We start from the raw sequence: 13664 nt of genomic DNA on the forward strand, positions 1-13664 counted from the left end.
TGCACATATGAATTCATTTAATCCAAACAACCTTGCAAAGTGGGTATTCTTAATACATCACTCAAAGATTAAGACAGATTCACTAAGTAATTTTCCCCTGGCTACACAGCTAGTAATTCCCGGAGCCAGGATTCAAGTACAGATGGTCAGGATCCAGAACCAAGTCTAATTTAAACTTCAGGAGTAGCCAGCCCCCCAGCCCCCACACAGCCTAAATGGTAAGCAGTTAAAGAGACATAGTAGTATCTTGCGAGGCCCAAGGAAGGGGCTTCATACTCAAGTCTCCAGAGCTTCAGCATGATATGGAAGAGCATATGACAGTCCCATTCCCTGCTCCCTGCACCCAAGCTAAATCACAGAGCTTAGAAGTATCAGGAGAGTGTCGATGAATAAGGAACATTGCAGCATAAAGGTTCTGAGAAATGAAGACCATTGGAAACTTCGACAACAGCAAAATGTCAAAAGTCCCTACTGCCACCCTTCCCTTCAACACACACACACTTTCAACACAAGGAGACAGCCTCTGGACTCTTGATGCCACCCTGTAGAGAGGGCAGGGAAGAGAAAATCCAGACTTTATATCTGAAATGACCACGAAAGTCTGATATGATTGAGCTCATCTAGATTGAAAATGATATTCTCTGCCACTAAGCAGAACAGCAGCCCCAAACACAGTAAATAGTTATTCTGAAGTTAAGCGACATTCTTGCACACCTGAATTATGACAGATGTACTGAAAACGCCACATCACCAGCCACTGTGTGGCCCTCAGAAATTCAGAAGCAAGGAAACAAACAAAAACTCCAAGAATTTATTCCACGATTAGGAATTTCACAGTGAATTTTGCTCACCGGAAATGGAACCACCCCCATCCCCGCACCACACTTATACTTGGATAGGTTTTTAACTCTGCAAGGTTTTAGGAACAAACTACATGTGATAAGTGAGGACAGAATGTGTGCATGAATTTCAGTCTATAAATACAATACCTTATATTGTTTGAGGGTTTACAGAGTCCATGTCATATACATTAACTCACTAAATCATGACAACAGCTCCATGAGGTAGGCATTACTGAATTCACAGGTGGAGAAACCTGAGACTTAAGAGGTTAAATAATATATCCGGGGAAACAGACCTCGTGACAAAACTGGACTCAAACCCAGGCCCTCTGATATGTATATCACATGATATAAATAAATAGGGACTAACTTACAGTCACCTCAACCAGGGAAGAGAAAAATTAAGCCATGAAACATGTTTCTCCAATGTTTCCCTTGAAATAGTTGGAAAGTGACTTCTTGACCTATGGACCCAAATAGATGCTGGTGATTACTTCATTTTTGTAAAATTAACCTTCAAAATACATCCCCTTCTTTGTCTTTGTCCAAAATTTCCCAGTTTTGAAAATCGTGATCAACACAAAATTTAACTCTCTCTCTCTCTCTATATATATAGTTATCATAGGAAAAAAACCTTCCCTAGATTCTATTACTCACCTCATCCATCCAAAGTTAATATTTGAATATGGTGACCGTAATCTAATAAACACCAATGTTCCACCCAGTATATGATAGGTATAGAACTGTTAAAATTTCACATGAATTTGTAAACAAGAAAGCAGATAGTTACTAACAAATATTTTGGGTAATATAATTTTCTTTCTGATGGAACTTAAGTGGTCAAACTTTACAAATTATTTATCATACCTGAATCCTAACTATGTCAGAAATAGGTTACTTGAAATTCAGATACACACAAATAAACATTTTAGAGCTTCCTTAATATTAAAATGGTATTCTATGATCAAATGACTTCTAGGTTTTGATTGACCTTATATCTTCAATTTCCATGGAGTAAAATGAGAATTTTTCCTTCTAATTAAATCCTGGTTGTTTAAAATTTTCACTCAGCTGATAATATAGTGGTGAAATGTTAAGACAGCACAACTTTGTGATTAAATGGAATAAATCTGATCACACAATGAAAAAAAAAAGAGAAATCAACACAAGAAAGAATGATGTATTTGAGAACATTTTTAATAAATAATGTGACAAAATTACTTTTCTGATTATTGGTTTTCAGTATGCAAAATTATGGCTAAAAATAAGAGGTTTCTTACATGAACATAATGAAAACATTAATCACATGGATTGTTCCCTTAGTACTGCATACCCTTTCTATGTAACTTTCAAATTATCTAAGTGAACACATTTAGTTTTTGGTGAACACCAGCTTTTTTTTTGTGGTTCAGTTTTGTTTGGCTTTGTTTTCCGGGGGGGTCAGGCCTGATACCTGTGCATGAATACATGTACATTTTTTTTCCTCAAATAGCACCAATTATCAAGTCAATGAAATTCATATAACGACAAAAAAGGATCATAAAAATCTACAGTCAGAGGGCATCATTTGGCAATTCAAAGCACGTAATGCCTCTCTTTGAGCTTATAAGAAAATCTTATAAGTTTCAACATTGGCCACAACAAACTTAAACCTTTTTTCTTTAAGTCCAGGAAAAGTAAGAACCATTGGGTTCATGGCCCACAATAAAGTACGCACATTACTTCACCATCTGTCATCATTCAAATATCCCAAATACAAACATAGAGCATAAACAAAACAGGTTAAAAACACTTCTCAACATTTTTTTTTTCAATAAGACAAAAAAGGTTAATAGTTACAATGGTTTACAAATAAAGTTTAGTGATTGTGCTTTTAAAACCAAAAAAAAAAAAAAGATTAAAAACAGTGCATTACAAAAACAAAAATCAAACTTTCTTAAGTGGCACTTCTGAAAGTTGAACTGACACTACCAGAAGAAATTTAGGCCAGTTAAGATAGGGATGTCCTTATTCAATTGGTCATTAAAAACATCCATTTGTTTGTAATATGCATTTATAATTGCATTTGATTGAAAAATAGAACACGTTTTTTTGCTAGGCTTACTTATGACAATGACTAGACAACCAGAGATCCAACTGGCTTACCTCTACTTATCCAAAAGTATATTTCCAAGAAGAATATACTTCAATGATTGAAATGAAGACAAAATAAAGTACCACCAGGGGTTGCAAAGAGCATATATTTACAATGTTTCTACCCCATTCAAATTGATTTGTGTTGTTCTGCATTTGTTATATTTTATTTTCTCCCAGCAGAGGGTGGTATGAAAGACTGATTTGAAAAATCATGTTAAAATGAAGTATGTTTTAATTTGCATTAGCAGTTGGTTATAGAAAGATTATATCTTGAGAGCCCTTGGCATGAGGTTGATTAATCAATTTTGTATCTTTGATCAAAACTTTGCTGAAAATTGGCTTGGTATATAAGCAGTGCAATGCCATATCTCAGGGGCAAAATGCAAAGGAACTGTGTCATTCTCTCTTGCTGGCTGATGACTGAAGCAAGAAGTCAAGTACTTCCCTTGCTGGAAGTAAGGTGTAATGGTTTGTTCCAACAGCGAGGGGAATAGGGACGTTCTTCATTAGGGATAAGGAGCAAACAACAACAATAAAACTCCAATAAAATTTTTAAAAATGGTATTCCAATAAGAGGAATAAAAATGACAATTTTTACACTCCGATTGCACTGAACATTTTATCTGGCGTCATGTGTCATCAGACATGAGGCATCTTGAGTGATAATTTTCACATTAGATCTCACAAGCCTCTCTGGTTGTCTTCAGCTTTCAGTTTCCTGTAAGAGAAAAGTGTTTGTTAAATTTGAAAATAAAGCTTAGAGTGCAGTTTTAGAATTTTGTTGATTTATATGTTTTCAACCTTACAGTTGGTATTTCTTCATTCATTCCCTGGCATATGTTAGAAAGTGCTCATGGCAACTCATTCATTTGTTGTTAGTTGGTTTTGATAGAAAATCCAATAGTTCTCTGTGTCTAACAAACTGTGTTCTGTGCGATGTCTGGGTATTGGGGTGTGTGGTGTAGGGGAGAGAGGAGCAGTATAAAGTGGATTTCTCTACTCCCCCCAGCCCCAACTCAACATTGCAGTTCAAATTTTATTGGTTTTAAGTATTAGAGTTTTGTATGATGACTTTTTGTCCCCGAGAAAGGTTCTCTTACTTAAAAAAAAAAAAAAACACAAATAAACAGAGGAACTTATAAAACAACTTCTCGTAACAACTGTAGGAAGAAAGTCTTCTTATTCCAAACGTCAAAATCAAAATGCTTTGGGTATTACACAGAACTCAATTAGACATCATTCCTTAAAATGTTTCATCTTCTAGTTTTAAAAGTTCAGTTTAACATTCATTTAACAATCTACTTGGGATTAAATATATTTGTAAGAAGAGAAGTTTGCCCTCAACTTTATTATTATTATTATTATTATTATTATTATTATTATTATTAACTGGAGAAAACAGGGTCTTAGAAATAGGAGGTGGTTTTATGATATGATATGATATACTGCCAATTCTATCTCGTATCATTATCTATAAATTCCAACAAAGGAGTATCTATTTGACTCAAGAAGTGTTCTCCTCCATCAGGGAAGGTTAGAGTCAAGGATCAGGTTCCCACGTCAGAAGAAAGAAGGTGGAAGATATTTGGTCAAATCAGTCAGATTAACCCCAGTGATTACTAGGGTGGCCGATAACACAGGCTAAGCACCCTCATTCAAATCCCTATAACTCTGTCACCTTACTGGTTTTTATAACCTACTGTAATGCAATACTATGCAATATGTATCTTACCTGGATAAATAGTTCTTATTTCCTAACAACATGTTTGCCATATAAATTCCTTACCTGGATATCTGCAGATGAGTATTTCCTCTAGATCTAAAAAGAAACTGTTATCATCATTTACAACTTTGGAACACATTTCAAAAAATCACCAAATTCACAGACTTTCAGTCTCTGACATCATTAACATTGGGGTTTGTGGTAAAACAGTAACATTTCTGTGACTGATAAATATTTCTGACTTTGAGGCTGATATAGCAACCAATATAATGCTGAGAAACTTGGAAAAAAGTTATAGATACCTCTAATTCTTCATTATTATCTTCTCCTCTTTCATATCCTCCAAGAACTTGCATTTCTGCAATATTTCTTCGACCTACATTTCCTTGTTCTCTTTGTCTGCTTCCTGATCCTCTTGATGACATTGAGCTTGAAGAACTAGGATCTCTGGGATTATTTGACGTCGGAAAAGTAGGTCTACAGTAAGGCAGAATATCCTCTGTGTAATGAAATATAATAAGTGCATATGAACACCAGTCTACATTTTCATTGCATAATGTAACATCACTTATGTCTGTGATTCTGAATGCGGCAGCATCAATGTTTTTGAGGAATAAGTGAGGACATTTTATAACAATAATTAAAAAGACAGCACTGTCCTGAAAAACAAAGTAACAAGCTTTGCCTTTCCTGGTAGCGGTTGGCATTCGAGTTGATTTTGCTCACAAGCTCTTGTCCACCTCAAACTCATTTGGGACCAACATCATTAAAAGAGGTAAACCAAACCTGGAGTCAGACTTAGCTTCCAGTTCTATCCTTCACTATGTGATCTCCAATTATTTTAGGCTTTAGTTTCCACTTTTCTAAACGAGCATTAATAGTATCTACACCCAGAGGAGCTCCTAGTATTGATGTAAAAACAGAGGGGATAGTGAAATCTCTATGCAAACTATGAAGGATTATTTCAAGGCATTGAAAGAAACAAAGCTGTTTCTTCAAACTACCAAAACAGAACCAAGCCCAGGTTCACTTTCCAGACACCTGGACGTCAACCTCCATTTCAACATATTTACATTGTGGAGCCCTGAAGCTTGCCATCATTGCTAGCTCAAAACATAAAGCCACTCTAATTAAATGCCATCTCCTGGGTTTCTAGCTCTATGTTGCCTTTAATTTGGTGCTGCTTATACTGATGCGTCCTCCAGCTGCTCACTTCTCTCCAAAGCCTGTCCACTCTACCCTTTGGACACCAAACACATGAAAAACCAACTCTCCTACATGGATTTTTTGCTTCCTGCAAATGCTTCCTCTAATGTCCACGCTGCCTGAATGAAATCTGATTTCCCCTGAGGTTTCCACTGAACTTCTCTCTAGTAGAATGAGGAAGGCTTGCCTCTAGCCCAACGGCACCAGTTCTAAGTCAATTCCCCCCGCCCTTTGCACAAAACTTTCTCTTCCTGGGAGGGCCAACCCAATCTACCTATGTCACCTGTTTAGTCTTCCTTGATGGCACCTTTCTCCTTCCATTCTACTCATCACGATTTCCACCCCTCAACCAGATTCAGACTCACTAGGGTCTCACAGTCCATGAACACCACTGTTCCTGCACCTTTGCTTCACAGCATTGGGAATCCTGTGACCATCATCTTCTGTCCCTGTTCCACCAATCTTTTTCTCTCCACTGACTTTAGTTTTTGTCAGACTACAATATAAAATCTCTCTCTTGCTCAAAACTTTCCCCTTAAGCCTGTGATTTACATAAATGAGTACCTTCTTCCTGTCCTTACAGCTCAGCAAAGCTTCCTAAAGCAATTTAGACTCAATACTGGTAGACACAACTCCCATTTACTCTGAATCCCACAGAAATCTATCCATGCTCACGTTACTACAACGGAAGAGAAAATTCATTGTTGACTTTGATAATGCTAATTGTGCTTCAGCCCTTATGTCTCTGGACCTGTCACTGCCCTTCATCTGGAAACCACCATCAGTTTAACATCACTATTCACAGCTTCTAGTTCTCCTCCTTCCTGGCCAGTCTCCTGTGGGCTCTTCTTAAAGCAGTGCATCTTACATGTTGCAGGTTTCAACACTTAGCCTAGTGGATACATACATTCTTTTTCCTGCTAACCTTGGGCAATTTCATCCATTCTTACAGACCGTAACCTCTTCTCGATTATAACTGTCATGGGGGCAGGTATTTTTCTGTGTTTTGTGTTTTTATATACTCTCAATCTGACATATCGTTTTGAGTGAATGAATGAGTAATTTAATTAATATTTTATCATGATAAATAATTAATTTATATTTGCAACTCCTGATCTATGGTGAACACTTCTTCTTAAGTATCCCTCAAACTCAATATGTCAAACATTGACTTCATCATGTCCACTTTTTTCTTTCCTCTCTGTATTCCCTAATATAGTTAATGAAAACATTAGTCATTAAGACAATAAAGATAGAAACCAAATTATTTTAGAGTCTTCCCTCCCTTCCAACAATTTTCCAGTACTCCTTAAATGTACTTTTTCCACACATTCAAATATACACAGGTGAGCCTGATTTTTAACACTAAAAAATGTTAAATTTTGCATTTTCCCACTCAGTCATTTCCTCTCCTATGGCCTGGTTTGTATTCTCCACATCTCTTGTCCAGGGGTTGTAAATATCTACTAATACATCCCTGCCTTGAGTCATTACTTTCTAAACCATATTCACTCTGCCACCTTCTTACAGGAACTATGGGCACTCAATGACTTAAGCTCACATTTACCTCAAGAGCTTCCCCTTTGACCACCTTTACTATCTAGTAACACTGAATTTCTTACAATCTTCTCAATGTACCTCAGAGCTTTTCATGCTGAGTTTCTCTGTCAGAATAACCTATCCACTTTTCTTATGGAAGTTAAATTCCCCCATCCTGAACACTTAGCTTAGTGTCATTTCCACCAGGAAAGATCAAGAAGTCTTTCTTTACCTTACATACCCCACAAGACTGGGCTAACTGTCTCTTCTTTGGACTCTCAAGAATGGCATCATAAACATTATACTAACTATGAATATATCTATGAGTCTATAGATTACCTATCTCTGTCTCTGACTATAAGCTTCTTGAGGTCAAGGTTCACGTTTACACATAAATCTCAGGACCAGTACAATGCTTTATAACACAGTGGATGTTTGATATATGTAGAAATAAATTGAACTAATTGAGGTAAATGTCAGCAAAAAGATCAGTCATTCAAGTCTAGAAGACCACTCTCTTTAATTAAAAATGACCATTCATAACACATGTAAATCAGGGTGCCTCTTTCATTTTAAATAATGTCAACTGAATTATGAAGGTGAAAATTATAGCAATCATAGAAATGATCATTTAATGACACATATACACAGGGTTATGGTTCAAATAAGAATTTGGGAAAGCAAGACCTATAAAATAATAATCTGGTCAGTGTATCTCAGTGCTTTCCATGAAATAGGGTTCCTCATTTCTAGATTAATGGTTCCAGTAATATTCTTTAGTTAGAAATATTTTTATAACACAAAGGACAACTTATTAAATCTCTAACGATTGATATAATAATTTCATCACTTTGTTCTAATTCTACATATACCAGGATCTTTCCAGGTTTGCAAAATCTTCTCCTGAAGAATCCCTTGTAGCAGCAAATTGGTCTATACTTTCAGGCCACATATAAACTTTGTAATTTATATCATGACATTATATTTATAAATCACTACTGGGAGTACAGTATGGGTCAAAAGTTCAGAGCTAAATCACCTTTTGCTTAACTGATAAAAACTAGGCTAAGTTTTTCAAATTTTGGATTGTGGTGATAACACCAAGTACTTTGTGGTCACATAGTAAAGGCATCTGCCCGAAAGATACTTTTACTTATCACTTTATGGCTGGATCCATGCCTAGATTAGGAGTTCAGGCTTCCTGTCACAAACCAGAGTGAAATTGACTCCCATTTTGAAAGAAAGTTGCTTATGACCAGGAGCTCATAATAAATATAACAAGAGACTGATGTCTAATCTTACTGCAATATATCTATTAAAATACAGTAGTAGTTGAAGTGTCCCCTACAGGCTTCTAAGATTCCTTTCCCTAACACTCTTTGCAGACTCTTTCATCAACCTTCCCCTTTTTTGTATTTCTTTCTCCTAAATGGTTTCTCCTCCTTCATCTATAATAATCCTATAACTAAAGCATTTCCACAAATTCTGCCTTCCTGGCAAACTCATTTCCAACCTCTCCTCTTCCCAACCTTCTGAAAAGAGCTCATCGCTTCCATTACACAATTTCCATTTACTTTACAACCCCAACAGTCTGGCTTCTATTCTGACTACAGTACTAAAAACAATTCTTTTGAATACCACCCACAAATAACATATTGCAAAATCCTCTTGTGTTCTTCCTCCAGCCCCCACCTACTGTTGACACCCAACTTTTACTTCTGGGTGGCATTTTAGACTTCTTTCTATTTTAAAATTTCCTCCACCATTCTTTCTAGGATACTATTCTCTCCGGCTTGGAGATCTTGATTATTTTCTATCTCTTGGTAGATCCATTTCAATTTCCATTGTAGAAAGTGATTCTTGTGCCTAAGCTTTGAATATAATCACTGCAGATGATTGGTGTGTTGAAGCTGGCTCACATGTTCTCAGAAGAACAGTACTCAAGTCTTCCCAACTCCACATTTACTGACTTCGTATTAGTAGCTTGAAACCAGTCATCTTGGAAGTAACTACCCAATAGAAGTGAGTAAATGGCCACAAATTAGGGTTTTGCTTTGCTTTCCTCCCAGAGAATTGATTGTTCAACAATAACCAGTGTATCACTGCTGATAATTTAGCCTTTGTAATTCATACAATTTTCCCCTCTGTGTTGCTGTTTCTAAAACCTACTCTCTACTCACAACCTTTCTCCTGATCTTTAAACTTAGTTTTCTAAAGTCTTACTGATTTTCTTTGTATCTGTGCTCTTATCAGCACCTTAATCCATTCAGAATTGAAATTCTTTTCCCTAAGACATCTTTTCTCTTTTTGTTTTTGTTTTTTTCTACATTGGCTAGCACAATTAGGTTCCACTAGCCAGCAGGGTCATTTAATTAACATTTGAGTAACTTTTGCTTTACTCCATAATTTCATTCTACTTTTCTACTTTCAATTATTAACCACTGGTTCTATCTCTGAAATGCCAACGTAGGCTCTTTTCTCCTTTTTTCCACACAACTATTTTAATTCAGTGTTTTCATAGCTTATACCTAGCTATTTTACAATGATCTGATATCTTCATCTACCCAAGTTCAATGTCTCTTCCTTCACTATAGAGTGCTGCCAGTTATTCTCCTACAATTCTGATTCTGCCATTTCTTGCTCAAAATTCTTTGCTGGCTCACCACCGCCTATATCATAAATCCCACACTCTAGATCATACTCCCAGCCTTCCCAGTCTGGCCCAACCACCTTTCTAGTTTTATCTTTCACTATTTGTGTCTGGCCAAACTAGAAATCAATGTTCACCGAACATTTGTTTTTACACTCACACATTTTTTCTCCACCTACTTCCTTTACCTGTTATCCCCTTCTCTCTGTTTAACCTGTTGGAATCATGTTTTCCTTTAAAACCCAACTCAACTGGCACCTGTCCAAGGAAGTCTTATATAATGTTATGTATTTAATTTAATTATGTTAAAATTATTTGAGTACATGCTTGTCTCCTCCATTAGAGAGTAAATTTCTAAATCTTACCACTTTTCATAAGGCCTAAGAGAACCCAACATTGCAACTTGCAAACATATGTTCAATCTGTGTTTATTAGCTGTTTGAATAAACCAGTACCTTGGATGAGGTGAGTCTTTGCTGGTGGAAGGTCTCGTTTTGCTGCCTTGTTTCCTCGTCCTTTCCCATCATTTTGCTGTTCCTGTGCTTCTCTGGTATCACCCGGATTGGTTCTCATATCAGTAACTTGTCTTCCATCCAATACTTCTCTCCCCTTGTAACTGCCTACTTTTCTATCTGATGATCTGTCTGTTCTTGCTTCTATAGAAGGGAGTTTTGGCACCACTACAGGTCGCACCTCCAGCTGTGCCTTGGATTGGACAGTGGGTGACTTTATAGCAGGTGGTGGCACTGGAGGGGGTGGAAGATCTAGAAAGAAATATTGAAAATATGCCACTTATAAAATTGTTAAATATTAGTATTAGCATTGGAGTCACATTCAGTTGTGAGATAATATATCTTAAATGAACTGGAACAATTGAAGGCATCCAAGGAACAAGAAGATGAACAATTTCAACATATTCTCATTGTCATATGGCAGAAAAATATTGAATCATAGAGCTGGGACTTAAAGATTATCTACTCTTGGGATAGCTAATATGGCATATATGCTATAACTTTCTCTCCCCTGATCATAACAGACCTTCCTAATTGATTTCAGCATAATGTTGCTGGTCCCAGATGCATAGTCTTACTCTTCAAGCAACCACTTCAAATTGATTGAGGTTGGTACTTGAGTTGAGACCTATTTGCCATCTCTAATCTAGCCTAAATCCCTTCTTGTTCTGTAAGAAGGGAAACTCAAACACACAGACCTTAAGTTATTTTTCAGTCTCAAATCTAGATATGATCAGAACCAGGACCAATGCCCTTAGACTCTTAATTTCTGGTTCAGTATTCTTTATACTATTTCATTGTATTTTGTATTTATAATTTCCCATCCATTGATGGGATCTCTGTGCTCTGTATCTGCACCCAGAGGTTTTAAACCAAATAATCTCTGGCATAAATATAAGTTAATGTTATCTGTGTATCTTTCATTATACATTATATATATGTTAATGTATATCTATATAATGTATATATATATAAAATGTGTATATATACATATATATATATAACTGGACATTATATATGATTCAACTTCTTATAGACATATTTAAGGATAAAAGTAGGTAAAAATTTGTTATCTAAAAAAATTATTTTTTTATATATATAAGGGGTGCTATCCTTGACTCCTATGTACATTCCAGGGAGCAGAAATAGATATCCTAATAATAGTTTGTAACTTAGTAGAAGAATATGAAGAGATTTTAGTTTCAGGTTGTTTTGCCTTCAGTATGGAGGATGAATTAAAAGAAAAGGCTTGAATCCAGGAGGACAAGAAGTTATTGTTATAGCTCAGATAAGTAATGATAGGGGACAGAATTGTATTGGTGGCTGTTCAGATGAGGAGATGTATTTGAGGAAGGAAGGAGGGAGGGAAGAAATATCAATTTTTATTTAATGATCAATGGAATATAGTAGAGGAAGGAAAGGAAAGAGTCTAAGATGACTTTTAGGAATTTTGCTGTAGTTGACCAGGTGGATGAGAGAAACTTCACTGAAGATAAGGAAGGAGGGGATGAGGAAGACATGGATGGGCTGCAGAGGAAGAGTGTGAATTCAGTCTTAGAAAAGTGAGTAGGAGGCACCTTTGACGTACCCAGACGGAGATGTCTAACAGGTTTTTGTACATAAAATCTGAGTTTCAAGAGAGGTCAAGACCAGAAATACAGAGATTTGGGAATTATCAGCACTTTTTTTTTCAGCCATGACTCCAAAAATGGTAATGCTTTCATATTTGGAGAGCAGTATCTAGGTGATAGAATAAATCAACTAAAAAGCATTTATAAAACATGTATTAAATGCTTAGTATTAAAAAATTAACACTTTCAACAACAAAAAAATTTACATGCTAAAAATAAATCAAAAGTACGTAAGAACTTGAAAGTACTACCCCTCATACCTTTCCATCTCCATTTCCAATCCTCAATATTAATAATGTGGAGGTAATCAGTTTGAATACTTTTCTATAGATCACTCCAGAAATGATTTATACACAGAAAAAATCAGGCCTACCAAATTGCATAATTCCTGGGATCTGCTTTTTTTTGAGAAGTTTGTATAATGCTCTGTTGAATGAATATATCATTATTTATTTAGCCAATCCTTACAGAGGAATATTTAGGTTGTTTCTATATAGTTTGCTATTACTGACAATGTTTCCACTATCATTTACATATACCAGAGTAAGAAATTCTTGAATATTAAAATTATGACTTAGTAGTTATTTTTTTAAGGTTTTATTTATTTATTTGAGAGAGCGAGTGTGAAAGAGTGGGGGAGGGGCAAAGGGAGAGGGAATCTGAAGCCGACTTTGCACTCAGCGCAGAGCCAGATGTGGGGCTCCATAACACCACCTCAGGATCACAACCTGAGTCGAAACCAAGAGTTCGATGCCCAACCAACTGAGCCACCCAGGAGCTCCATGCCTTCGAAGTTCTTAATATAATAGCAAATTAGGGGTTCTAGGAAACATCGGTTTTAATCTAGTGTTTTCATGCTTATATACTTTTTAAAAATAATCATTTTTAAAAAGATTTTATCTATTTATTTGAGAGAGAGTGAGAGCGAGAGAGATCAGAGGGAGAGGCAGAGGGAGAAGCACACTCATCACTGAGCAGAGAGCCCAACGGCGGGGCTCGATCCCAGGACCCTGAGATCATGACCTGAGCCGGAGGTGGACGTTTAACCGACTGAGCCACCCAGGCACCCCAAGAATTAATTAGTTTTGTCCTATAAATAGGTGTAAGTCTTTTTCAAACCAATGTTCATTTGACATTATGTGCTAAAACTAAGGCATTAGAACTCATTTCATTGGTCTTGGAAAGCAGAGGGCCTGAGGTTCTATCTTCTTACCAGCTATTTTACTTAGGACTCCATTATTAAAAGCAGTCCAACTTTTACTTGCATTTTTTGTTGTTGTTCGTTCTCATGGCTCATCATGTTCTAGTTTCATATAAACAGCCTCTTAACATTACCTAAAATGATGACCAAAGTACAGCCAATGGCATTAATTTTCTCCTGATTTTACGAAATCAATTTTTTTTTTTTTTTTTTTTTTTGCCTTA

The 13664-nt window shown here is 36.2% G+C and overlaps 1 protein-coding gene across 1 annotated transcript in view; it reads right to left on the minus strand.

The window, feature by feature from the left end:
• Positions 1 to 2023: 2023 nt before the first annotated feature.
• ROBO1 (roundabout guidance receptor 1) overlaps positions 2024 to 13664 on the minus strand; it is a 391889-nt gene continuing 380248 nt past the window's right edge. The window contains exons 27-29 of the mRNA XM_008701732.2: positions 10552 to 10860; positions 5004 to 5200; positions 2024 to 3696 (exon numbers count right to left, since the gene is read on the minus strand). Of these exons, the coding sequence (XP_008699954.2) occupies positions 3682 to 3696; positions 5004 to 5200; positions 10552 to 10860 (521 nt within the window). The 3' untranslated portion in view covers positions 2024 to 3681. The remainder of the gene's footprint in view (positions 3697 to 5003; positions 5201 to 10551; positions 10861 to 13664) is intronic.

Source organism: Ursus maritimus, unplaced genomic scaffold (genome assembly GCF_017311325.1).
Source record: "Ursus maritimus isolate PB19 unplaced genomic scaffold, ASM1731132v1 scaffold_4, whole genome shotgun sequence".
NCBI lineage: Eukaryota > Metazoa > Chordata > Mammalia > Carnivora > Ursidae > Ursus > Ursus maritimus.